Here is a 26,420-nt window from a genome sequence, read left to right as displayed (position 1 = left end):
AGAGGCCCTGGCTGGGCAGACTTGGGCAGGGCAGGTGTGCCCGTCACATGCAAGGGAGCCGGAAAACAGGTCGGCTTCAGGCGCAGGCCTCGTGGAGAGAGAGGGCAGTGGCCCTGCGCTGGGAGTTCTGACACCTCCCACGGTGTCCGACCAGGGGGAACAAGGGGCAGAGGCTGCAGGCCAGTAAGCTGTTTTTTCAGGTTCTTTCCTCCCGGGAGACAGCTGAGCATGCACAGACGCTGTGCTGCGTCCGCTGACCCAGCCCATGGGGAGCCCCAGCCAAACCTTTCCCGCCTGCAGCCTGGGCCCCGAGAGGCAGGGCAGCCAGGCCACGTCTACTTGGGACCCTGAGCTTGTGGTGCAGCCCGCAACAGACCAAGGTCCCACAAACAGGAGGGAAGGGTGAGAGCTTTGTCTTTGCCATGGCAGAGAGAGAGGCTGTGTGGGCAAAACCAAGCTCATCCATGCGAGGCTGTGGCCCAGCCCCTGGGCGCCCGGCTGTCACATTCTATCCCACTGCAGGACAGTCCTGCTGCTCCTTGGCTCCGTCCCAGGACCCACCATGCCTCGCCAGACCCCACAGAGTCCCCGTAAGACACACACAGTGAAATCCCACGTGGCCTCGGGGCGCAGCCCAATGCCACCTTCCCCATGAAGCCCTCCCAGACTGTCCGTCCCAGTCACTCTCTCTTATTCTCTTAATCTTTTCACACTTTACTCAACCCTAAGATGTACCGTGTCCCACACTTTAGTCTCAGAAATTGACTTGCTCTCCTTGGTGACCCACCTCCACTCTGAAATGGTGGAGCGTCTCGTAAAGAAGGGTGGTTTAGGGCCGCAGCACAGGAGTGACCTGTGTCCCCCAGACCCCCAGGCAGAACACAGGAGAGAAGCCCATGAAATGATAAGGACAGTGCCAGGGCCACGAACAACAGGTACCAGGTGAGCCCAGTCGTCAGTGTCGCTTCCCCCTCAGGCAGCCCCTGTCCCGAGACGGCACGGTGACCGCACGCTGGCTGCGCTCAGCCCGCAGCTCGGCCTCACCTGCGATGTCCGGCCCCTGCTCCAGGCTCTGCATGTAGACGGGGCTCCGCTGCTGGATGAAGTAGAGCAGCTCCACGGCGTTGGCCATCCACAGCAGGATGTGCTGCAGGTCGGGCAGCAGGCTGCCCAGTGAGAAGCTGGCCGAGGTCACGGGGTCCTGGCTGCGGGAAAGAGACTGGCATCACGGGGACGCTTGCATCAGTGGGACACCAAGAACTGCGACCAAGGCGAGGCTGGGAAATGGGAGGAAGATGCGTGACCTGTCTGACAGGGACAGCGGGGCACTCCCACCACCCTCAGCAGGAAGGCCCCCGGCAGCCACGGCCACTGCGAAGGACTCTGGTAAGCAAGCCATTTCCCGCCGGCGAGTGTTGAGTGTGCACAGGGAGGGGGGTCTTCAATCCGCCTGCAGTGCCGGAGCAGGGACTCCGATCCAGAGTGACCGGGGCCCGGGAGGAAGTGTGCGGGGAGGCTGGGCCCCATCTGCTCGAGTCACCCTGCCGAGCAGCAGCGGGGCTGAGGGACCGCAGGCGCCCTTCCCCAGCTGTCCCGTGCGCAGTCTCGTCCTTCTGACGCAACTGCACGTTTGTCCACAATGGGGCCCGTCTGTCCGCTCCGGGAGAGGACTGGCTTTGGGCCGCGTCTCCTTGTCCTCGCTGCCCAGCAGGTGCCACCGTGCGCCGCCCCGATCCCGCAGAGGCCCGAGTCCTGCTCGCGCTCCGCTCACAGGCACCAAGTTGTGTCATTGGGAGAGGATTGACCTGGCGCTTGAGTCTCATTCCATTTCGTTTCCGACATCATCGCTCTTCTCAGTTGCACCCAGAACTTGAAGGCTCAGCCAGGCCTCTCTGAAAACCAGACCCCGGGTGTGGCCAGCTGAGCTTCGGGGTCATCCCAGCGAGTTCAGCGTCGAGGACACACCGCCCCAGCCCGGCCATTCGCTGGGGCACAGACCAGGGCAGCACCGAGTGGGCGCCGGGATTTCATGGACACGGCTCCAGAGCCATAGGCAGCAAAGGCAGAAACGGACACACGGGACTAATTCAAACCGACAGCTGCTGCCCAGCGAAGGAAACAGTTCAGAGTGAAAAGGGAACCCGCAGAACGGGAGGAAATATTCGCAAACCACAGATCAGACAAGGGGTTAATTTCAACAATACTAAGAAAGTGCTACAGCTCAAAAGCAGAGAAACTAATAATCCAATTAAAAATGGGCAAAAGATCTAAATAGACACGTCTCCCAAGAAGACACAAGTGGCCAACAGGGACAGGAAAAGACGCCCAACACCCTACTCCTCAGGGAAGTTCAAACCCAGCGAGCGGCCCCTTGCACCTGTGAGCGTGGAGACCAGAGACCAGAGGTCAGTGCTGGCGACGATGGGAAAGGGAACCCTGAGCGCCAGTAGGCCTGTAAATGGGTGCAGCCACTGTGCAAAACTATGTTCCTCAAAAACTAAAACCAGGACCACCTCACAGCCCAGCAATCCCACTGCTGGCTGTTTACCAAAAGAACTGAAATCGGGACCCGGCGAGGGGTCGGCACCCAGGGCTCCGAGCGGCACTCCCACAGCCACCGGGCTGCGGAGTCACACGCCAGGTCCTGGCCCAGAGGCTGGGGGAGAACCTGGCAGGTGGCGCAGCGGATGCGGGATGCGATCGACCCCAAGGAAAGGAGCCTGCGCTTCAGCAGCAGGCGAACCGAGGGCAGGGTGCTCGGCGGAAACGGCCAGTCACAGAAGGGGAGCGCGGCTTGAGTCACCCACGTGAGACCTAAGCAGCCAAGCGCCTGGGCTCAGAGCCGAAGGACGGTCAGGGGCTGGCGGGGGAGGAGAGAAAGGGGAACCGGCCACCAGGTGACTCGAAGGTTCAGTCACGCAGAAGAGTGCGTCCCATAGACCCGCCGTGCGTCACTGTGCCTGAAGCTGCCTCACTGTGGTGCACGCTCAACACCTGCCAAGCGTCCTCACTACGGTAAGAAAACAAATCAGATCAAAGCAGCGACGCTTCGAGACAGAAAAATGAAACCCACCTGGGAAGCATAGAGAAGAGAAATTACTACTAAAAACAAAATCAAATGCATTTTTGCTAATAAAATTTAAATGAAAATTTAAAAATTAAAAACAATTCATGAATCAAAAAAGAAATTAAAATAGAATTTATATAAGAGTAAGGAAATAACAAAGAGATTAATGACATAGAAAGCAAGGAAAAAGTAAACAGAAACAACAAAACTGGTTCTTTTACACAGAAAATAGTAGACCAGTGCCTGGAAAGGTGAATCGAAGGAGGGAAAGAAGAGAAAGCTATAAACACAACAGAAATTAAATAGAGGGACAGCGTCATAAATATATTAGAGATGAACAAATAAGAGACTATAATGGACAATTTTATTCCAAAAACTTTGAAAAACACATGTAATAGATAATTCCCTAGGAAAGTAAAAATGACCAAAATCGACACAAGAAGAAACAGAAAACTAAATAAACCAATAATCACTGAAAAACGGAATCAGCAAACTCGGGTGTCCGTCCCCAGCAGGCAGCGCCGGTGCTGTGACGGCCACTCCCAGAGCCTCGGGCCCGGGTCCTCACCTCAGCGCACTGACTCGGAACTGAGGACAGACCCGGCTGCCCAGTTCATTTCCCGTGAATCCGGCGAGGACAATACAAAAAAAATAAATTCACAGACCGATGTTAGCTATGAATTCAGACGGGAAAATCCTAATGGCAATGTCAGTGCTAGAAAAGCAGCAGTCATGAAGGGTTCAGTCCCTGGGAGCCGGTCGCGGCTCAGGACCCCGAGGTGGCGCCCACACCCACAGGCCAAGGGGAAACGTGTGATGGTCACAGATGCAGAAAAAGCAGGCAGTGAAATCCAAGCCATTCGCCCTCTAACAAGACGCGCACGACTCAAAGGGCAGAAGCAAACGGGCAAGACGCCGACAATGTTAAGCCCAGGTGTGGGCTCACAGTGACCCACACAGTCTGTATTTTCTGTGTTCTGGGAGTGATTCATAATTTTAAAAGGAGCGTCCTCGGGGGATAGACACAGGCCCTAACAGGGGGAGTTCTGGAAAACAGCGCGTGAGCTGCTGAAGGGAGGGCCTGGGTTCCTGCTGTCTCCAGGCCGCCCGCAGGAGGCGCTGGGATGGGAGGGTGCCCTCGGGTGAGGGCTGGGGGCTCCACAAACTGCTCCCTCACCTGCACATCCCCCTTCGCCCTGCGCCCGAGGCCAACTCCCTCACTCGCTTCCCCTCGCACAGAAAACCTGACCCACGCCGCCTCCAGCGAGTGGGCCACCTCCCCACACCGCCCACCATCCATCACCCTGGGGCCACTGCCACCCTCGGCCGGCCTGGCCAGTACTAAGCGCCCACTGCTGTCCAGCTGGTGGAAGAGCCTCAGGGACTGAGTGACGAATTCCGTGCCAACTTCCAGCCACGGCGGGGACACTGGGTGAGTCCAAGGCTTCCCTCTGAGCCCTCAGTTCCAATCTTCGAAAGGGGAGGTGAACACGCTTCCCCGTTTACCTCCCAGGACCAAGGTTATAGAAGCAAGCCTATGTGGCAACCATGTGCTTCACACGTGGACAGTCTTCACGTGAAGCAGACATGGAGTGAGGCAAACTGCGTGCACTGTGGTGGGACCCAGGGCGCCAGGAGCCTGTCCCTCGTGGACCCTCCACCTTGCCTGGTGGTCTTCAGGGTGCTCCCACGGACACGTGCCTCCAGCAGGCAGCGCGCTGGGCACCCATCCACACGACTGTGCATAATCACACGGTGGGCACCTTTCTGGGTTCCCCTGCACGATGAAGCTCAGAGTGGCAGTTCATCCACTTTCACTGTCCCCAAGCGTCCCCTACACATCTGCCACAGGCCATGGATGCCTCCAACACTTTCCTCCATGTGGAGATGTTTCTCCAGTGTCTCCCTAAGATGGGGACTATGGGGTCACAGAATATGCACGTCTTTGTTGTTAATGACAAATAGTCCCCGGTCCCCAGCGCCTGTAAGTGTAGAAACAGTGCTTTCTATGAAAACAGACCTGGGGGGTGGGGCACAGGCAGTCGGACCGTCCCTGGGAGGTCAGTCCTCTCTGTTAAGAGCGCTGAGGGCGTGTGAGGGTCCAGCCCGCTCATGCCACAGACGTCGCTCGGGAGATCTCCCGCACATAGTGCTTCCCAGGGTGGTGATTAAGGAAATAGGAACGGCCACTGGGAGACGGGAGGACAGGGTGACGGAGCACAGGGCTGACCTGGGGGCGGCTGGGCCCTTGGGCGCTGGCTCCGAGGAAGAGCAGGTCTACCTGGAAGCTACCTGCCTAGGGGAGGAGGGGACAGTGACAGAATACTTACAGGTGTGCCTGCTTCTCTGCTAGTTCTTTGGTTTTCTCCTACAATGCAAAGGACAAAAAAGCAAGCATGAGAAAAACAGAAGCCACGGGTGGTCAGTGAGAACCCAGCGCAGACGTGGGACACCATCTACATGAAAGCGCGGCCTCGAGCTCCAGCTGCGGCACTCCGGCCGAGCCCCTGCCGGCCGCGTCAGGACAGTTTCCCACTGGATGTCACAGCTTCCTGCTCATAACTGAATGTGACCTTCCCATTCCCACCACGGGGATTTCTCAGCTGTCCAGCTTCCACAGCAACTGGCCATTTCAGAAACAGGATCGCTCAGACCCATTACAAATGGCAGGAGAAAGGTTCCACTAACTCTTACTGTAAACATCACACAGTGAAAATAGGGAACAGGAGCTGAATGTTTGCAAGTGTGTTTACACATCCCAACAGGGCTCGGGGTTTAGCCAGCATTTTCTGGGAGGCATGTGATAGATGGGGCCCAGGATGCTCAGCACCCTTCGGTACTCATGGGCTGCAGTCTAGGGACCCATCCTGCAGGGAAGGTTTTCAATGTACAGAAGTCGACCAGTCAGCCCTGTGTCCCCACCACCAAGTTGACAAGGGACCTGCAGTGGGGTGCTGGCAGAGCTCAAACTGCTCCTGGCAGAAAGCAAGGGGCACCCAGGCCAAATAGAGGCTCTGGGCTCCAGGCACCCTGTTTCTGGGCACGTGGGGGGCCGGGCTTGGCCGTGGGGAGGACACAGGGACCAAAGCGAATGAAGCCACGCCCAAGCCCACAAGGGTGAAGCGCCACGGGGTGCCCCAGCTGGAGGTGCGACAGGCAGGACAGGCCGGCCCTTGGCCAGAGGAGGGACTCCGCTCCCTCAGTGAACCCACCCAAGCCTGCGACTGACCCAGACTGTCTCACGGATCGCTGTCGCTATCTTGAGCAGGAGCTGCCCAAAGGAGCCAGGCTGGAGGCGGGTGGCCGAGTGCTGGATGCAGAGGCAGAGGAGGAAGGCAGGGGTCAGCTTGTGGTCGTCGCCGCCCGGCTCGATCAGCGTCATGATGCGCCGCAGCAGCGCGTCCTCCACCTCGGGCTCGAACTCCAGGTGCAGCTGCCGCGGCCGGGAGGCGCCCGGGGCACGGAGCTGGGCTCCGCACATCCTGCAGCTGTGGGGCAGGGCCCGGAGGCGGGCCAGCGCCTGGGTGGGCAGGGGCCGGGCCTGCGCCGGCTCCTTGAAGAGCAGCAGGTAGTAGAGGCCCAGGGACAGCAGGTCCCCGTGGCGCAGCACCACCGTCCGGGTCCCCACCTCTGAGAAATTGACCGCAATGGGTGCCCCAGGGATGGGCTCCAGGACCAGCAGGCCCCCCGCCTGCTCGCGGCCTGCGGGGTGGTGCCGGCGGAGGGTGCAGTGCAGGGGCAGGATGTCGGGGGCCGAGAGGCTGATGCTGGGCTTGCTGGAGGGGGTCCTCTGGCCCACCGTGTGCCGCTCCCGGTTCAGCACGTACACCAGGCTGTCCTGGAAGGCAGACAGGGCCCTCAGGGCAGGACCCCTCCTGCAGTGGCAGTGTCCCTGTCCATGGTACCTGTGCAGGTGGCCGGGAACCACTGTCCCCGTTCTCCGAGTTCTGGACACCCCCTTCCTCACTGGCTGCTTGCCCCCAGCCTTCCCCACGGGACGCTCACCCTGTCCCAGGGAGGAGCTTCCCCATAGTAGCCTTGGTGGCTGCCAGAAACCCAGGGAGGACCCCAGTGTGAGATGCAATAGGCCAGACAAGGGCCAGGCTGGACAGACACTGACTATAGCCACAGGCTAAGCCCCCAGCTGGTCCATGCCGAGCGCGGAAGCACCTCCTTGCTGCCCCAGCTTCTCCAGGGGAGGTGCCTCCTAAGCCCAGGTGTGCACCGAAGCTGGAGTGGGCGGGAGCGAGGCGGTGGGGGGGCATCTGCAGAGCAGCCACAGGGCCCGGTTGCTAAGGGCCAAGACCCTTCCAGCCAACACTGCTCTAGAGCCCATCACGGCCAGAGCAACAGGAGCTCACTGCTGACTAAGCACATGGCAAGAGGCCTCTATTCTGAGGACACCCTGTGGCCTCCTGCTCAGGGCCCTGGGCGGGTGGGCGGGTGGCCTGACTCTGGGGAAGGCGGCTCACGTGCTGCTGGCTGTAGCCCTGCAGAAGGAGCAGGTGGGGCGACTCGTAGAGGGAGTAGCGCATGGTGTCCTGGCCGGGCTCCTGGGTGGCAGCAGGGCTCAGGCTGGTCTCACTGGCCGAGCGGCGTAGCTGGGGCACAGGGGGGCTCTGGGTGCCCCCCGAGGCCAGGGCTGGGGTTCCCTTGGCGCGGCTCCGCTGCAGCCTCCGGGCTTGGGCGTTTATCCCTGAAACAGAAGCCACGCGGGGTAACCGGCCAGAGCCTGCGGAGGCCTCCAGGCCCTTCTGGATTCCAACCTCAGGAGCCGCTTCACCATCACCGGGCTGCCCGCCTGTCGGGGAGACTACAGGGCTCCGCCCACTGACCTGCCCTCACCAGGCTGGACCTCCAACCCCCCTTCCAGAACCAGGCAGGCCAGCTGTCCCCTCCTGAGGTGCCTGCAGGAGCCCCACGGCGCAGGCAGCCAGCCCCACCGCCCTCTCCTGGGCCGGCAAACCCACCACAGCATCAACTGCTGCTAGGTCACAGTCCAGGTGCCACACCACCCAGAAGCCCACCCGTCCCATCCCGCCAGCCCTCCTGTGCATGTGTGTGCATGTGTGTGCATGTGTGTGTGCTGACTGATGAGATGGGAACCGTTCATTGCATCCCCCCCATTTTACAAGGAGCCAGCTGGTCTCCTAGGACAGCTCACTGCCCCTTCCCAAGGCTGCGTCCACACTGCCAGGTCAGAAAGCACATGCACACGTACGCACACACACGCACACCAGGTCTGCGCGCACACGTACATGTATGCATATGCGCACACACAAACCCATGCACGCATAGGCACATACATGTGCATACACAACACCCCACAAAAGACAGTCTTCTCCATCCCAAAGCATCCTTTTGCGCTAATGCTGCGGAGAGCTGAGAAGTCACCTGACCCACGAGTGCCAGTCTCCCACCCCCTGCCCCCTGCTGACCCTGGCGCTGTCTTCCTGAGACCCCTCCTCCTCCCCATCTGCAGCACCCCTCCCTACAGCCACTCCACACAAAACCAAAGCCAGAGGATGTGCGCAGGGAGGGCGAGCTGGGGCCAAGGGCGCTGCCTTACCGGGAGCTGGAGCCCAGCAAGCGTGAAGACCGACCTGCCCTTCCAGAAGGAAGCCTGCTCGTCCGCAGCCCACTGGGGCCGGGGCTGCAGGAAGCAGGAGGCCGAGCCGCAGTGCAGGCCTGTCAGTGGCGCAGCTGCTGCTCCCTGCCTGCCTGCCTGCCTGCCTGCCGCAGAGCCAGCCGGCCAGCAACCCACAGGAGGGGAGCCGGCCAGGCAGGAGGGGGCATGCAGGAAGGGGGTGGGCAGGCGGGGCCAGGAGGGGTGGGGGGGGTCAGGTCAGAGTAGGCGGGGCAGGGGGAGCAGGGGGGCAGGACATCAGGGGGGCAGGGGAGGCAGGGGAGACAGGTGGGGGCAGAGGCAGAACAGCAGGGGCAGGAAGGGGGAGGGGTGCAGGGTAAACAGGTGGGGGCAAGGGGAGGTGGGAGCAGGAGCAGCAGGTGGGGGCAGGGGGCAGGGAGGAGGAGGGTTGAGGGGCAGGGGAGCAGAAATGGGCAGGGGGCAGGCCCTGTCCCACCCCCACTCTCTTAGAATGACAGACCCCAGGGCTTCTGGCACCATGGCAAAAACATGGGCCACGCCTGAAAGAAGAAACATTTAAAGCCAGTCCAAAATGATGTTCCAGGGCCCAAGCTTTCCTCCATCTGGGACAGGGGTGCAGGAGAGGATGTGCCTCAGAACCACCTTCTGGAAGTACTGGGGCCCCAGGGCAGCCACGCAGCCATCCCCTTTCCTCCAGGATTCCCAGGGGCTCCTCGAGGCCAGTGTCCCCTGGGGATACAGCCACTGGACCCCACTCCTCCAGCTGGTGCCCCGCAGGCCATGGCAGATGACCCTTCCCAGGGCCCAGGGCCGGGTTTCTTGACCCCACTGTAGAGCAGTGGTCTCACCCCGCCAGTGCTCAGCACTGCCTGGGGAGTTTCAGACGCTGCCGCTCAGTCCGGCTCCCAGGTCTCCTTGATGGGTCCTAGAGTGGCCACCCAGCGCGGAGGGGCCAGAGCTGAGGAGCTATAATAGGATGTACTTTATATATAACTTTATTTATAAAATGTGTTACTCATTTTATTTTTAAAAACTCTAACGTGATCAAGAAAATTTATGTCACCTCTGGCAGGTAGGCACCCTGGTGTCAGTTCATTATTCCTTGTACTTTATTTTGAGGATTTGAGATCACCCCAGGCCTGACTGCTCCCGAACTGCTACTGACAGGGAGCTGGGGGGAGACCTGACCTACAGGTGCAACTGACGGCCGGCTGGTGAGAGGGCCTGGGTGCTGCTCACATGGGCACAGTCAAAAAAAGGAGCAGAGCACCGTTCCCAGCTCTGCTCCCTCAATGCCCAGAACTAACCCTCCGAGTCTGAGGCCCTGGGGCAGGACCCACAGTTCCTCTTCCCTGGATCAGACCCACCCCCTGGGAGAGGGGGGCACCCTGGGCCACAGGGCTCTATATGCAGCCCTCCCTTCCCCGCCACAAGAAGTCGGTGCAGGCGTCCCCTCTGCTGGCTAGAGGAGAGGCCTCTGTGTACACGGGGCGGCAAAGTTCATTCTGAAAACAGCTGGTGGCTGCCATTGGAGTCCCGTCACAGGCTCTATGCAGGCTTTCCTACAGCACTGGAAAGAAAAACAGCTCCTTTCCTGGACGTCACTGAGTTTGGACAATAAATCCAACCTGCAGGTTTACCTCTGGGTCCTGTTTGCTCTGCTGTCCCTGGGTTGAGGGTTTTGAACCGTTTGCACCATTTGGGAGGGTTTCTGTTGCTTACACCCCCTCCGGGAGGGAGGCCTCAGAGACGCGACCATGACCGGAGGCTGGTGGGGTGGCGACGTGACCCTGCTGTCCTGACTGGACCCTCACTAACCCCATAGCTGCCCTGAGTCCTGCTCCTCCAGAGAACACGGGCAGGCTGCGCGCACCCCGGGGAGGCCCTGAGAACATACAGGGACAGGGCCCCCCACCGGTACTCCATCTGCAGCACTGTTTCTGAGGCTGGGTCAGTGCACACAAATAGTTCATTAGGTTGTTCTGTATCCACTTTTCCTGTGCTTGAAGTATCTCAAAATAAAGAAGCGGACAGCAGTGGGAGACAGGCACCGAGTGAGAAATATAAAACTGTTCGACCTCGCAAACGCTAAAGGAAACAACTAAAACACTGAGGTGCGTTCCTCTCCATCAAATTAGCGGAGATTTTTAATGCCAGAGTCAAGGGACACCCAGGATAAGGAGAGATGGATGCTCAGAAACTGCTGGTGGGACTGCAAACTGGCCGTGGTCCCTCCAAAATTTTAAAAATAGCCATCAAGATACTGCCAGTGATACCAATATTAAGATATAAATATCTCTGTATCTACAGCGGCCTCTGTCCTGCCACAAGGAATTCCGCTCTTAAGCTGCTGTCCAGAAAGGATGAAATGACCAGAAAGGATGAAACGTTTCCTACGAGAATGTTTGTGTAATAGGCATTATTTACAGATAGAAAATGGGAAAGTTACATAGGCTGGTTTAAATGATGTCAGGTAATAAATGCGATACGAAGACAAGACTGCAATTAAAGGCACGGAAATGTTGGAAGCGGTCCTCTTATTTTACTCTCTTACTCTCTTATTTCTACTTTCCTTTGTTTTCCAAATTTTCAACAGTGGACGTGTGTAACTATTTAACTCGGGGAAATTACATTTCACAGGACTGGGGAGCATTGTTTCCATGGCAAAGCTTGGAGCTTCTCACATGGAGTCTTAATCAGGGAGTAGCACCCCCTCTCTGGAAGGAACTAATAACCTAATTAAGATAATGGGTAACTGAGTAGATAAAATGCTTAAGCCGTTTGTCAGTCTCGGTGGAAATGGAGCCTCCAGGCTGTGCCAGGAAAGAGCAGCGTGCACAAGCAGGAATTGTCTCCGGCTGAAACCCAAGGCCACGTCTGATCCCCAAGATGACGCTGCGCCTTTCCTAGAGGATCATGGGAGCACAGTGACAGCTCCGAGACCTGCACTGCCCGCTACCAGCGCTAAGGAGTCTCGTCTCTGACACAGCAGGCTGGGGCCCGGACCCACTGAGTCCTCCCTCTTAAAGTGTCTTCCCTTCCGGCCCCACGGTTCTGAGAGGGGCCCCCCACACCCATTTCAGGTTGTAGGAGAGAGCTGAGGAAATAGCCCTGAAAGCAGAGCGCAATAAGACAAAGAAGAGAAACCAGAGAGAAAAAAATCAGAAAAGCATGTGTCCTCCAGGAGACGCAGCGCCCGAGGGGCGGCAGGGCCAGGAGAGGCCATCGCAGGAATGGTCATGGTCCTTCGGGACCAAAGAACAGGCGGCTTAGGCTGAAGTGGCCCGTTAGAGTCTAACTCGCCACAGAGGTTCCAAATGCAGAGGGTGAAACAGGCCGGTGGATGTACTCTAACGGCCTCAGTAAGAATGATGGAGACATAACATAACACGATAATGGACGCAACTGCAACTTTTTTCAATAAATAAGTAAAAGCCTAACACTAAGGTGAAAACACACCAGGACACACACTGTGGATTTTCAAACGGGGCCCAGGGCGGCAGAGGAAAGAAACGCACGTGTTCCCAGGGGAGGTGGAGCATCGGAACGTGTTCCAGCTTCTCGGGGGCGCTGGAAGAACGGGCTCAGCCTTCAAAATTCTAGGAAAGAGTTATTTTCATTCTAAAACTCTACCCAGCTAAACTATTAATCAAGCATTAAAGTAGACTACAGATATTTTTGTTATATTTAAATCCTAACCCAAGGATATGCTTATTGACTTTTAGAGAGAGAGGAAGAGAGACAAACATGGATGTGAGAGAAACACCGATTGGCTGCCTTCTGTATGTGCCCCGACTGGGGATAAACCTGCACCTAGGCACGTGCCCTGACTGGAAATCGAGCCCGAAACCCTCCCGTACAGGACGAGGCTCCAACTGAGCCACACCGGCCGGGGTGAGGTCTTCACAGAGGTGCGTGGTTCTAGGCGATCTTAACTCTCACGCGCTTTCTCAGGAAGGCCCTGGACAGACCCTCCACCCAAATGAGGGCGTGGCCCGGACCAAGGACAAAGGGGCTCCTCTGGAGAGGTGACCGGGGGTGACAGCGGATGGTGGGCTCTGAGAGCAGCAGGATGCTGCCGACCCACGCTGAAGAAAGACACCATCCACGCACCCGGGCACCGCACCCGGGCACCGGGAGGCCAGGCGAGCTGGCCGCAGAGGGCGGGCAGGGCTGAGTTAGCGAAGCTCCGAGAGGAAGAGCGAACAGATGGGCAGCAACTAACTCCGGAGGCGCTAAGAGCTGGGCCGGAAGGGAAAGCACCCTGGTCTGCACCAACCTTCCCCTGCGCAGCGCTCTCCGTCAGGAAAAGGTGAACCTGGTGCTCTCTGGCGGAGAGGACGCGAGGACAGGGCGGGCGGGGTGTTTACAGGGGGTGCTGAGGAGGGCTGCGCCCTCCAATTCCCGTAGGGAGCCCCCAGATGACCTGAGGTTTACAAAACCAAGTAGAGCAGGGTAACTCGGGCATTTTACGATGTGGAATTAAAGGCCGAAAAAAGAAACAGCCCGCAGTGGGAAGTGATTCGCTCTGGGAGGGCGGGCTGGGGAGCGGGGAGGCTGGGCGGATGGAGGCCTGTGTCTGGTCATCTGCTTGGTCCGGGTTTTAACGAGCACTGAGCAAATAAGCCTGGCTGGGCACTCAGTGAAAACAAGTGAAAGTTTTTGAATGTGCCCCCTTTTTGACTCCTGAACAAGAGTGAACGACCGCACACACGGGGTGTCCTTTTCCCGCTTCAACATCTTTGAAAGTGGAAGGGGACTGTCGGCCAGGCAGCAGCTGAGATGTGAGGACTTGGCTGTTATTTGGGGAGTAAAGCTTCTGCAATATTTCAGCCACCTCAGCACCATCTGAAGAATGAGTGTGAGTTCTGGTTGTTGGGTGGGAACTTGGAGAATTTCATGCCAACAGCTTGGGAGGAAATCCAAAGATGAGGTGGAACCTGGGCACTTGAAAGCGGCCTCGCGCTGCAGAAAGGGCCCAGCCCTGGCAACGGGCACCCGGTCGCAGCCAAGAGAACCGTGCAGGCTCCTGAGCCATGGAAACGGAGACAGTCAAGGGTGTTGTTTTAAGCTCCTAAATGTGTGGTTATTTGTTACACAGCAACAGCAACAGGGCCAGACCTCCAGCCCCAGACAGGTGCTCTGGAACAGGGGAGGGGGGGCGCATGGAGGCTGGAAGGACTCTGAGGAGCTCCACAGAAAGTCCAGACAGCCTTGAACAGGCCATCAGGAGAAACGCGGGCAGGAAAGAGGCGCCGGCCGGGAGGCGTGGGAGGTGTGAGGGCTCAGGCAGTGGGAGCACTTCCCTAAGCTGCTAGGAAAGCCAACTGCCCTGAACAGCTGCCAGCAGGAGTCCAGGCTTGGGGAGGGCTGGGGGGGGGGCACGGACCGATCAGAGGAAGTGAGGGGTGTGGGCTGAGGCTGCGGGAGGAGGGTCCAGGCTGCGGGAGGAGGGTCCTGGTTGCAGGAGGACAGCCGCACATCAGAACTCACCCTGCAGCCTTGGAAGTGCTGACCTGAACCCAGACAGCTAAGGAGAGTCTCTCCCAAAACCTGAACCCCGACAGCTAAGGGGACCGTCTCCCAGTCCTGAACCCCGACAGCTAAGGGGACCATCTCCCAGACCTGAACCCCGACAGCTAAGGGGACCGTCTCCCAGACCTGAACCCCGACAGCTAAGGGGACCGTCTCTCAGCCGTGGCGGAAGGTGCTGCCTGCAGTGAGAAGAAACAGGAGACCAAGTGTGGGAAAACTGCTGAACAGAGAGGACCCCAACTGGGTGACTTTGAACACTCCCCAGGTGACAAAAGATGCCAAGTCAGACATGGCTGCCAAAAGCGTGGCAGAGGAGGCCAAGTGTGCCCTGTGTGACCCTTTCCTAAAACCGGGGAAGGCCAAAGGTCAAGGACTTGGCCACAAACAGCCCTTCCCAGAGGTTAAGGGTGGTCCTCAGAGGTTTTCTTATCAAACCAGAAGCCCTGCCCTGGCCGGGTGGCTCAGTCACTAGGGCGTTGTCCCACATACAGAAAGGCTGTGGGTTCGATCCCCGGTCGGGGTGCATGCAGAGGACAACCAATCGATGTTCTCTCTCGCATCGATGTTTCTCCCTGTCTCTCTCCCTCCCCCTCTCTCTAAAAATCAATGTGGATTTTTAAAAAGCCCAGAGCACTGCCCCTCCATCATCCGAGAGAAGCTGGGGCTCGAGCAGGGTTATCTCGGGGAGCTCTGCGGAGTCGCTCCCTCGAATGCAGAGAATGCCCGCGTCAGCAGAAACGGTGCCAGCTTCAGCTGAACGGACAGAGACTACGAGACACGTGCTGCCCGCGTGAAAAGGCAGGCCAGCCCCCAGCCGGGCGGCCGGGAGGGTGCTCTCAGGGTGCTCCCAGGGCTGGAAATAACCAAGGAGCTGCAGCTGGGTGTGCCTGGCTGGGGCTCAAAGCAGCCTCAGACCAGCAACTCCTCACTGTCATTTCCCCTTTGGACCAGACGCCGACTGCTACGTGTGCCTGCCCACCGCGTGCCGGGAGCCAGGCAGACCCCTGACCAGGTGCACGGCTACCTGTGGGGCTGCGCTGGCCGGGGTACACTCAGGACCCCCCCACCTAACCTATGTTATTAAGACGACGAAACTTGGGACTTGAACTGACCCTCTAGTGGGAGGAAATTCTAATGGGGAGCTTGGGGAGAGGGGGCCAGAGGGCAGACTGTGGTGGCCGGAACTCTGACCCCGATGACCTTGCCCTTGGAGAGTGCTCTCCCAGAGTGGGAACGCGTGAGCCCTCGCTGGGAGCCCGCTCTGCTGTGCGGCACAGGCGGCTTTCGCAGATGTGATGAATTTACTCCTCAGTGCACTCTGGGTTTGCCGTTACCCAGGTGGAACCCACACACACAGGAGCGTTTGAAAGCAGAGGGGAAGGACCGCTTCAGGCTCAGGAGCACAGACGCCACACTGTGCCCGGGTGCAGGGGGTCCGGCCTGCAGGTGCGGGGGGCGGGGAGGAGAGCACCCAGAGAAGACAGCCAGTGGGCAGGGGAACCCCAGTCCTGCGACCACAGGGAACTGCATCCTGCCAACAGCAAGAGTGAGCCTGGAACTGGATTCTTCCCCGGCGCCTCCTGACAAGGTCGGCCGAAAGGTAGGAGTATTCTGAGCACTTCTGTCCTGGGAACATTTGCCAGTTTCGGGGAAACAGTGGTGTTGACGGAAGTCGGAGCCCTGGGCTCCCCCACTTTGGAGACCCTCTGCACTGAGACGCTCAGAGGAGGGGGTGAGCTGTTAGGAATGTGCGTGTCCTTGGCGTGGAGAAGCGCGGCGGGGGCCCCGCAGCCCGGGCACTGGGTGACAGATCAGGGCTGATGCCCGCGGTTGCTGTTTCCTGGCCCCTGGGCATTGCTCAGGGTTTGCTTTACCGCTGTGTGTTCAACTGTTCATATGTGTCTTACACCCTTTCCTGTAAAGGGGAAATGGTTCGTGGTGGTCTGATGGCGCCGGGGTTTCGGCGACCTTTCTTCTCTGTATTTTGTGTGGTTCGCATTAAGGGGAACGAACTAAGATAATCAGGAGAGAGGGCGATGGCAGTGTTCTCTGTGCGGCGGCTGCCCTCCCCCCGCCTCCCGAGCAGTGGGCTCTCCCGATGGCACCCAGCGCTGGCACCCCCAGCCCTGCCTGGGCACCTGCCTGATCTCGTCCCCTCTCCCTTCTGGGTAGTTACCAGACAGACATTCCAGGCGTACAAACAGGTGTGAATCAGAACGCGAATCGGGCTGAGGCGGCGAAGAAGGTCACAGAGGAGAGGGAGCGTCTCCCTTCCGCCGGAGGCAACAGCAATGCTGTCGGAGGCAGAATCCCCAGGAATGCACTTATGGAGAATCATGTTTTTAGTATGACCATGATATTATTATATACACACATATTAAGTATCTCTGAAAAATACACGTATTTTCGTTTTGCAATTTTTTAAGACTTTGATGAAATGGTACCGCGGGGTATGTATCTTTATCCAGCTCGCTTTCTAAATCAGCATCATGTTGGTGATCCATTTGCTGCGTGTTTCTCTAGCTCATTCCTTTTCACTGCTCTACAGTATTCCATCGTGACGTGTGAAAGCGTGTGGAAGTGGTGCTGCGCGGCTTGCTCTCTCGGGTCACCTGCACGGGGTTAAGGCCGTGCCATGTGCTGAGGACACTCAGTCAGCCCTGAGATTTGGTCTGGGTTCGGTTTCATGTCCACATTTGTAAGTGAAGTTGGCTGATGACTTCTCTTTATCATACTTCCCTTCTCTGGTTTTGATGTGAAAGTTACAGTATTTGTTTCGTAGTGTTTCTTTTTTTTCTATTTTCTGGAATAGCGCAATGTATAATACTGGAATAATCTTGTCCTTGAAAATTAGAAAGAATTCGCCTGCACAACCTCGTAGGTCTTATGTTTTCGTGATTTTACTATGGTCTTGGTGGGTACATTTTCAAACTACTCATGCAATTTCTTTCAAGGTTACAAGTCTATTGAGTTTTGGTAGGTTCTTTTTCTAGGAGATAGTCCATTTCATCTAAGTTTTCACATTTACTGGCATCAAGCTATCTATAAAACCTTTTAAAAATCTGTGCTGTGTTCGCAGCTACACCCCCTTTTAGGTCCCCAAGGTCATCCGTGTGTGCTGTCTTTATTGTCCCTCGTCAGCCTTTCCAGCATTGACTATTTGATTAGTCTCTTCAAAGGACCTGCCATGTGACTAAGTCCCAGTCAGTAAGAGAGGAGGGAATGTCACTGCTGGGACTTCTGGGGAAGCTCCAGGGAAGGAGGACAGAGTCTGCAGGGACACCTCTGCCTATGCCCCTCCTTCCTGCTTCCTGCCTTAAATGACAATGTGACGGCAGCAGCCCCACAATCATCCTGCACCTTAAGGTGACCTTGAGGATGGAGGCACCATCTAGAGGGGTGGAGCTGAAAGTGGAGGAAGCCAGGTCCCTGGGGACCAAGGAGGGCACTCTGTCAGTCCTGACCAACTTCCTCTGTATGCGAAAGAAAGTAACCCTGAGTGTGTTCAGCTCCTGTTATGTGGCCAGACGCAATTCCTAGCTGATAGAGGTTTGTAAAGTGTCACTTTGACCCTGGCTGGAGTGGCTCAGTTGGTTGAGTGTCATCCCATACACTGAGAGGTCGGTCACCAGTTCAGTCCCCACTCAGGGCACATGCCTGGGTTGCAGTCTTGATCCTCAGTAGAGGGTGTGCAGGGGACAGTTGATTGATGTTTCTCTCTCTCTCTCCCTCTCTAAAATCAATAAAAACATTTTTTTTAAAAAAGGTATCATTTTGGTGTTGGTTTTTTTCATTATAAAATATTTCAGCCCTGGCCTGTGTGGCTCAGTGGTTGGAATGCTGACCTGCGCGCCAAAGGGTCCTGGGTTTGATCCCCGGCCCCAGTAAGAGCGGGTGCAGGAGCTGGCCCATTGATGTCTCTTTCACGTCGGCCATTCTCCCTCCCTCTCTCCTCCCCCCCCCCCACTATCTGAAATCAGTGGGAACATATCCTCAGGTGAGGGTTAAACAATAATAATGATGATGATGAAATATTTCACACGTGAAAGCATCTGTAACTCAGACTAAGGAGAAAATGAGCGCACCTCTCCCCCCACCCCGCCTGGAAGAGCGGGGCACCTGCCTCCTCCCCGCCGCTCATCCCTCGAGGGAGCTGCGGTCTGGGTTCCGGGGTCTGCATCCCCTTGCTTTCCACCCAGTTACCCCACAGTCTGTAACCCCCCATTATACTGCTCTACTTTGCCTGCTCGTAAACCGTGTATAAATTACGCCGCACTGTGGTTTAGTTTTCTTTTTCCCGCAACATTATGTGCTGACTCTACGTTGATCAAGTAGCTCCAGTCCGTGCACCGCACAGCTTTCCATCGTCTGCTGCGTGACCACCTCACCGTGTGTCCCTCCACTCACCCCTGTGGGTTACTTCAAGCTTCAGACTATTACAGACGCTCCTGGTGGCCCCGGCAGCAGTCCCCCCAACTCCTCCCGACACCATGACTTATAGAGAATCGTGATCTTTCTATGGCGTGCTGGAGGGTGTGTAGAGTTCCGGGCCACCTCGAGGGATAAGGGGACCGGTTAGATGAAGCTCACCAGTGCCCACAGCACGGTGGTGCTGATCTGCTTGTAGAATAAATGGGACCAGGGTGTGGGCATGTCAGCGGTACCAGGTAAGGCCAAACTGTCTCCCAAAGCAATTCGCGCTCTTATCATCACCGCATCAGCGTCCCCGCTGCTCTTCCTCACCAAAGCTGATTACTGTTACCTTATTTTTGTAAAAATTCTTTCTGTGGTCTTAATTCATAGTTTCCTTACTACTAATGAGGCTGAGCACCTTTTTTTGTTCATTATTTGATACAATGGAGAGATTCTGTTCCTCACTCTGTGGCGTGAGCTTTTGTGTTGTCTTCCCAAAATTCTTCTCCAGGCCCTTTGTTACTGATTCTGACTCACTGTTCTGTAGTCAGAGAACATGCTTTGCGAAGCTGATACTTTGAAAGATGTTGTCTTACTTTCTGACCTCGCCCGGGGTCAGTTTTTGCACATGCCCAATGCTTATTTGAGAATAATATGCATTCCCAATGGCTGATTGGAGGGCTCTACCGTAAACGTCCAATAGATGAGGGGACGACAAACCCCAGCCTGAAGGGATGGGTGACAAATCCCGCCCTGGCCACCTGTCTGTGTACTGTCCAGGGCTACCTGCACCCTGCAGCGGCAGTTAAGTAGTTGAGACAGAGACCTATGGCCTCGCGAAGCAGGAAGTGTTCGCTATCTGGCCCTCTATAGAAAAAGTACCAACCAAGGGGCTCCACACTGTTTCCCCTTCACCTTCTGTCTTTTGGATGCCATGAAAGAAAGCGCTGTTTTAAACCTTCTACAGCAGTGGCACTTTGGGCAGATTCTGTTCATCTCTGCTTTGTTGCTTTACGTTGAGGCTAATTAGGTGCACACCAGTTTAGATGGCTCCATCTTCCCGGTGTGTTATCCCTTCCATCAGTAATGCGAGGGTCCCTTTGTCCCTAGTAATTATTTTTGCTTTGGAATCTGTTTGGATGATACTGTTACTAACAGCTTCTTTTCATTAGCATTTCTTTTTTCCATTCTTTTATGTCTTGCATTTTGGGTGTGTCTCTCTTAAATAAAATAGCAGGCAGCTGAGCTTTTTTCCATGGAATCTGACAGTCTCAGTCAGGAAGTTTGGTCCATTTATTATACACAGTGACAGATATATTTGGTTTCATTTCCACCATCTTAGATTGTATTTTCTCTTTATACTATTTTTTTCTATGCTCCCTTCTTTCCTGCCTTCTTTTGGATTAAGATTTTTTTTTACCCTCACCGGAGGGTATGTTTATTGACTTTAAAGAGAGGAAGGGGGGGAGAGGGAGAGAGGAAGACATCGGTGTGAGACACATTGATCAGTTGCCTCCCATACACACCCCGACCGGGGATTGAACCCATAGCCTTTTGGTGTACTGGACAGGACAACACTCCATCCAACTGAACAACCCGGCCAGGGTTGGATTAAGATTTTTAAACTCCATTTTTTATCTTTATTGATTTGAAGTTTTAGCCTTTTCATAATTTCCCCTAATAGTATAACTTAAATTCTAGATTTAATAAAGTAAAAAAATTCACCAGTGCCTTCACCCTCCTCTGGAACAATGTAAGAACATCCAAACTGTTAATGTCAGGGTTAGATCCCTTCACTAACTTCTTTGTTGTTTATTTTTATTGTGTTTTTGAGAGAAATACATCATCTGTTTTCAAAACAGCACTTGAAACAATACAAGTAGTACAGATACTATAGGACAAAGCAAACTGCAGCCATGAGACACTACGTACATTGTATGAGAAAAACAGTCTGATATTCAGGTAATGAAATTAGAATTAAAAAGGTCCACGTTCCCAGCTTGGCAAAACAACGTGTAAACACAGTAACAAGACTAAACGTGTGCCTGGCGATTTCAACCCAACGCCATAGCCACTACAAACACATGGCAGCGTGCACATGTCCCTGACTCGTGGATGCAGCGGGAGGGCAGGTGACTGCACAGGGACAGGCTGTGGGAAACGGCCCACTGTGTACTGGACATCAGAGAGTCGTGCTGAAAATAAAGTCTCAGTTACTGTACAGCCCAAAAGGGAAGAAATTATGGTTCAACTTTAGGAAAACTAATCTAGAAGGGTAGAGAAAGGGTTTAAGAAATGCAGTGTAATGTGGAAACCGCTCAGTTGGGAGAGGAGCACCAGAGGGAGGGGAGGAAGCAGAGCCAGGCTGGTGGGAAACCTGTTAGGGTGCTATGTCTAGGTTAAGAAAGGCGGCTTTCATTCATTCACATCTGTTGTCCTTCACGTTTCCTAAACATGGATGTTCTGCTGCTTAATTATGAGTGTGTGTTTTTTAACATATATTCCTAATAGTTTGTAGGATAAAACAAAAAATTAGAAAGCCGACTGGATGTCAGGTGCTGCTAGAAATTATTTTTTTCTAGATGTAAAATTTACTGATGGATTTCAGTAAATCATTTAAAAACAAAAATCAGCATAAAATTCTTGGAGAAAAGAATTTTCTGCTTACCTGTTTTAATTGGACATTAACTTTCCTAAAACAGGTATTCTGTGGAGGACACAAAATTTCTCGTGTGTAGAGATCAAATGGCCATCCAAGACGGGCAACATGCTTCACGGGCATTCCTTTCAGTCAAGGTTCACTAAACTATTAGCCCTGGAACCAAAATGTCATGTTTTGTGCCACGTGGCACAGGACTTGATTTTATATCATGGTTAAGAAAATTCTAGCGTTCTGGGTTTTTTATGAAATAACATACAAGCATACCGTGTGCACACAAGCAAAGCAAAGAGGAGGGGAGACACAAGGCTATCTTGTTTTAGGACAAATGATTAAGGACAAGAGAACATGGAACTGTGTAAGCTCCAAGACAATGTCTGCTGTTTGACCGCTGATTGTGCGCTATGGAACAATTCTACAGAAAAATTGTAGAATTGAAGTGCAGTTCACCACTGCACAATGGCATACAATTTGGAGGTTAATAATGAAGAAAACTTCAGGAAAAAACTAAAATTCATCAAGCTGAAACTAGTTCTCCTTTCTAATAATACACATAAAGTGCATCATCAATATCAGGAACTCTGATACAATTTGTACAGCCAATTCCCCCTAACAATACATCAAACATAAATCCAGATGTCAGTCACGGGTACAAGGATAGCTAGAGGACGTCTTCTCTTTAAGGGAAGTAGTCCTTTGAAATAGTTAATGTAACTGTTGCTGACACATTAGTAAACTACACAATAACAGTACTTCTAGCTTCATGTACTAACCTGGAATTCTGATCAAGATCAGACCAGCAAAGGAAGTTACCAAATCAGCCTAAACCTCTGAGTCTTATCTAGCTTGGTGCCCTTCTTTCTCCGCCTTTAGCATCTGAAGGCAACAGATCGAGTTGGCAGATATTATTTATGGAAGCTTGAGGTTGTTTTTATCAGTTCAATCTGTTTTATTGAATTCTTGATAACAGGAATAGGATTTGCAGGGAGAGCAGGGATACTGGAAAGGTCTCTACTGGGCGTTTCCTGCCCGGCCAACAGAGAAGCTGCTGTCGGAATAGCCTCTGACTGAACTATACTGGCTCTTTACAAGACCGCTCCTCTTCTGTCTTAGCTTCCTCGGTCCTTTTGTGTTTATGAGGTGAGATCGTCCTCTAGACTCCTACTATAGGATTAGCTATGGTTGTGGCTGCGCTCCCTGAAGGCCGGGGTGGATGGTTTACCAGAAGTGTTGAAGAAACAAGTCTAGTGATGGTGGGCTTTGGTGGTGGAGGAATGGCTGCTTGTGAGGCAGTCTGAGGAATGCTTTCACTCGATGCACCCCCTGCGCTCTCACTGGGATTCGCTTGCTGCAAGGAAACTTCAGTAACCTGCATGTTGGTCGCAGATGCTGCCATTACAGCCAGGGCAGGGCTGTTTCTGCTCTGAGAGGGGCCAGTCGCTGGGCCAGTCTTCACAGTGCTCGTAGGTGAAGGCACAGACATGTCGTTTTCACTGTCTGCAGACGAGTCGAGACTGCTGTCATTCAAAGCTGTCAGTCTGACCTCTTCTGCTGAGTGTGTGTTCTTTCTCTGAAGCACGTGATTAGGTAGTAGCTGATGAAGTTCCTTTTTCCTTAAATGCATTGCATCGATTTTCATATCCATCTCAAACATCTTACTATTTATTGCTTGCCTATAAACTGTGTCTGTGAAAGACTGGATATCATAGGTGAGATCAATACTGAGCACTTCAGAATTTTCTGGCTTTTTTAGCACTAACCCAATCACCCACATTGTACGAAATTCTTCCTTGTCAGGATTTTCTTTGGGCGCTGGAAACGACTGAGGATTCACATGAGCCAGCGTAATAAATTCATTCTTCTCCAAGCTTCCAACCAGGATTCGGATCTTTGATTCCACCAAGCCCACCCATTCTAGACGTTGCTTTTCTGTTGGTGCACTTGCTAGAAGTACAATATAATGCTTGTACTTCTGAAAGAAGCTTGGGGCTTCAAAAAGTTTGGACCACTCTGCCTTACTCAGCAAAATCTCGTGTGTGATGGCAAGGCCCTGTTTAAACTCCTCGATCATGACCATCCGTGTTGAAACAGACACGTTGTAGGTGGAGTTCTGCTGGGGGTATGCTGGTGTGATGATCGGCATCAGATGGTACCTGTCACTGGGATTGACCCTCGGGTCCCACACAGGCAAGTTAAGGTTCTGTTCTTCAGGCTCCTTCAGCAGCACCGGGTTGGGCCACTCCCACTCGGAAAACACCAGGAAGAACTTGCGCACCAGAGTCGACGCCACTGCATTCGGGTAGAGCTGGCAGGTTCTCGCCACGAGCATGGCCCAGGAAACACCTCCCAGGAACCCCAAGATGTTGGAATAGATGTTGTGGCATTTCGCCCACAGTTTGATGGCCCTGAGGGTCAACCTGAAGTTGTCGATGTTCGGCACCAGATGTAAGATCTCGTCGGTGACCCGGCACCCATTCAGGCTCCTTATGCACCGGATGTCCAGGTTTTTCAGCAGGCTGTCGTCCCTCAGGTCCAGGTCCTCGGGGATGGTCGGCAGCGCCAGCCTCGCGAACAGGATGTCGATCTCCACGCCGCCGAAGCACAGGCGGATGACGGGCACGAAGGCCTCCTCCACGGCGCGCAGGTCCCGCACCTCGGCCTGCGCGCGCAGCTTCGCGAGGAAGGAGGAGAAGAAGTCGCGGCGGTCCACGTGCCGGGGCGCCACGCACAGCGCGTCGATGTCCGCGCCCCTCGTGTGCACGCCCAGCCGGTAGGAGCCGAACGTGAAGATCTTGCCGCCCACCTTCTCCACGACGGCGGGCGGCAGGCTCTTGCTCTCGCCGATTTCCCGTATCCAGTCCTTGACCAGGCTATTCAATTTCTCCAAAATTAAAATCCTGCGCTGCAGCTCCTCTTCCTCTTCCAGAACCCCGAAGGGCTTCAGGGTTTCGATTAATTTCTGGGTAAGCGCGCAGTCTGTCTCCCTGGGGGCGGCTAAACTGATGGGGGAGGAGATGCCGTAGAGCCTGGGGGGCGGCAGGGCCTGCTGGGAGCCCGGGCCTGTCGCCGGGAGCGGCATCGCGTCTAGCGCCGGCCCGGCCACGCCGCGTGCCCCGCCACCGCGCCCTCCGCGGCCGCTGCCCGGGTCATATCCGCTGAGGCGGCAGGGGCGGGGCTCCTACCAGCCCAGGTCGGACCCACTCCCGCTCCGCGCCTGCCGCTTCAAGCGTCTCTCCGCTGTCCCCTGCGCCCCAACATGGCGCCCGGGCCCTCGACGCGCCGTTCTAGAACTGCCGCGGACGCCACGGCGCGTGCGTGCCGCGCAGAGCCTCACGGGAGTTGTAGTTTCCAGGGGTCCGCCGCGGGCTGCTGGCTGTGGGGGGGGCGAGGCTGAGCCTTGATTTTGGCTTTTTTACTGTTTTCTCCGTTTGCTCTGGCCTACTACCTACTTGCTTGTTCACCATTTTTTCTTACACTTCAAATCTACTTCCTCTGCAGGGGCATCTGCAGGGGGCCCCCACCTAGAGCCCGCCCTTTAGGAACCCCGTTACACTGAGGGTCCTCTGTGGCCAGGCCTGCAACTCCAGCCAGTTTTGTTCTCTCCTTGCTCTGAAGGCCCCAGGTGCTGTCCTCTGATTTCTCTTTTTTTAAAATATATTTCTACTTGTTTCAGAGAGAGGAAGGGAAAGGGAGGGAGAGATGGAAACATCAATGATGAGTCTTTGATGGGCTGCCTCCTGAACGCCCCGCCTGGGGATCGAGCTGCAGCCCGTCATGTGCCCCGACCCGAAGCCAAGGGCGGTCGCCTGGATCCTAGGTCGACGCTCAACCGCTGAGCCACGCTGGCCCCGCGCTGTCTACCGGTTCCTATGGTTCCTGCTGCCAATTCTGCAATCAGGCTAACCTGCTGTTCCCCTGTCTTTTCTTTTTGGAAGCTGTAAAAACCTTCTCTGTCGTTAGTGCCCTGTGTCAATGTTAAAATTAAAATAGCCAATTATTTTACCAGCAAAAATGAATTTATTCAGGTTGACAGAGGAATTACAGCTTCAGACATACAACTTATGGCAAACCATTGGCAAATCTGGAGAACAAAAGAGGAGTACTGAGAGACAGAAAGGAAGGTTTAGGAAGGCCTATTACAAACAAAATGTCCACTGAGGAAACTGGGAGAAGGAGCTGGAAGTGAGTGGCTTCACGTTGGCTGAGTCCTGGCGGGTTTCGGTTTCTCATCAGCGGGGTCTGTTGCTAAGCAAAGAGAAAATCTGCCTTTCTCCCGCTGGAGTAGTAGAGTAAGCTTCTTCCCGAGTCTGCAAAATACAGTGAGTGGCAGTGCAGGAGAGCTCCCCCCAGGACTTCCCAACTCCATTTTAAATGCAATTTCCTTTATTTATTTCTCCACCTGCAATACCACCACTAGGTGTCAAGGGGTAAATTCCTTTTTATTTTTCTTACACAAGATATGCTGTGATTCCTGAATTTCATGCTTTTCATTTTGTGACCTCTGTAAGGTTCTCGGGCATGTCCTTGGAATCGTGTTCTCCCCGCCATTCTCTTGAGACTCTTCATGTGGACCTGTGACAGACCTTCTCATTCTGTTCTCCATGTCTCTCAGCCCATGTTTCTTTCAGGGTGATGGTAGGTCTACCTCTCAATTCTCGAATTCTCTTCCGTTGTATTTAGTCTGCTGTTGAAGCATCACTGAAATATTCATTTAAATGCTTATATTTTTATTACTAGAAGCATTATCTTCTTTTCCAAATCTTCCCTGCCTTTTTAGATGACGTTCTTTCTTACCTGTTTTCTTTCTACCTCTTTCTTTAAACATTTTAAACACATTTATTTACTCAATATCATATAATGGTTCCAATTCCTAATGTTCTTGAGAATCTGATTCTGTAGTTGTTTTCTACTGACTCATTTAGACTAGCATCCCTTCATATGTCTTGTAATTTTGGATTATAAGCTCATCTCTGGCTAGGCTGGGGATGCCTGTGTGAAGGATGTGTCTCAGTTCCAACTATACATTTGGGAGTCTCAGTTCCAACTCCCTAAGTCTTTAGATCCAAGGCTCTATGTCCATTTCTTGTGCAGCTATTAACCAAGTTTCTTGGATACAAAGACCAGAAAATGCATCCAGC

General features: G+C 54.4%; 2 protein-coding genes across 4 annotated transcripts in view; both read right to left on the bottom strand.

The window, feature by feature from the left end:
• Positions 1–26,420, bottom strand: part of RADIL (Rap associating with DIL domain) — a 46,950-nt gene that overhangs the window by 11,354 nt on the left and 9,176 nt on the right. For all 3 annotated transcript variants that reach the window (XM_081136707.1, XM_081136708.1, XM_081136709.1), the window contains exons 3-6: positions 7,540–7,763; positions 6,297–6,905; positions 5,398–5,435; positions 1,045–1,205 (exon numbers count right to left, since the gene is read on the bottom strand). In XM_081136707.1, coding sequence (XP_080992833.1) covers positions 1,045–1,205; positions 5,398–5,435; positions 6,297–6,905; positions 7,540–7,763 — 1,032 coding nt within the window. The remainder of the gene's footprint in view (positions 1–1,044; positions 1,206–5,397; positions 5,436–6,296; positions 6,906–7,539; positions 7,764–26,420) is intronic.
• PAPOLB (poly(A) polymerase beta) lies at positions 17,020–24,497 on the bottom strand. Its single transcript, XM_081135575.1, has one exon. It carries the CDS (start codon positions 24,359–24,361, stop codon positions 22,436–22,438), a length of 1,926 nt encoding a protein of 641 aa, XP_080991701.1. The 5' UTR covers positions 24,362–24,497; the 3' UTR covers positions 17,020–22,435.

This window comes from Miniopterus schreibersii (assembly GCF_964146895.1).
Source record: "Miniopterus schreibersii genome assembly, chromosome: 4".
In the NCBI taxonomy this organism is placed as follows: domain Eukaryota; kingdom Metazoa; phylum Chordata; class Mammalia; order Chiroptera; family Miniopteridae; genus Miniopterus; species Miniopterus schreibersii.
Note: the sequence above shows the minus strand (reverse complement) of the source record. Positions and strands in the feature narration are given on the sequence as shown.

Coding starts and splice junctions, on each gene's coding strand:
- PAPOLB (XM_081135575.1), bottom strand. CDS start 24,361: ATGCCGCTCCCGGCGACAGGCCCGGGCTCCCAGCAGGCCCTGCCGCCC.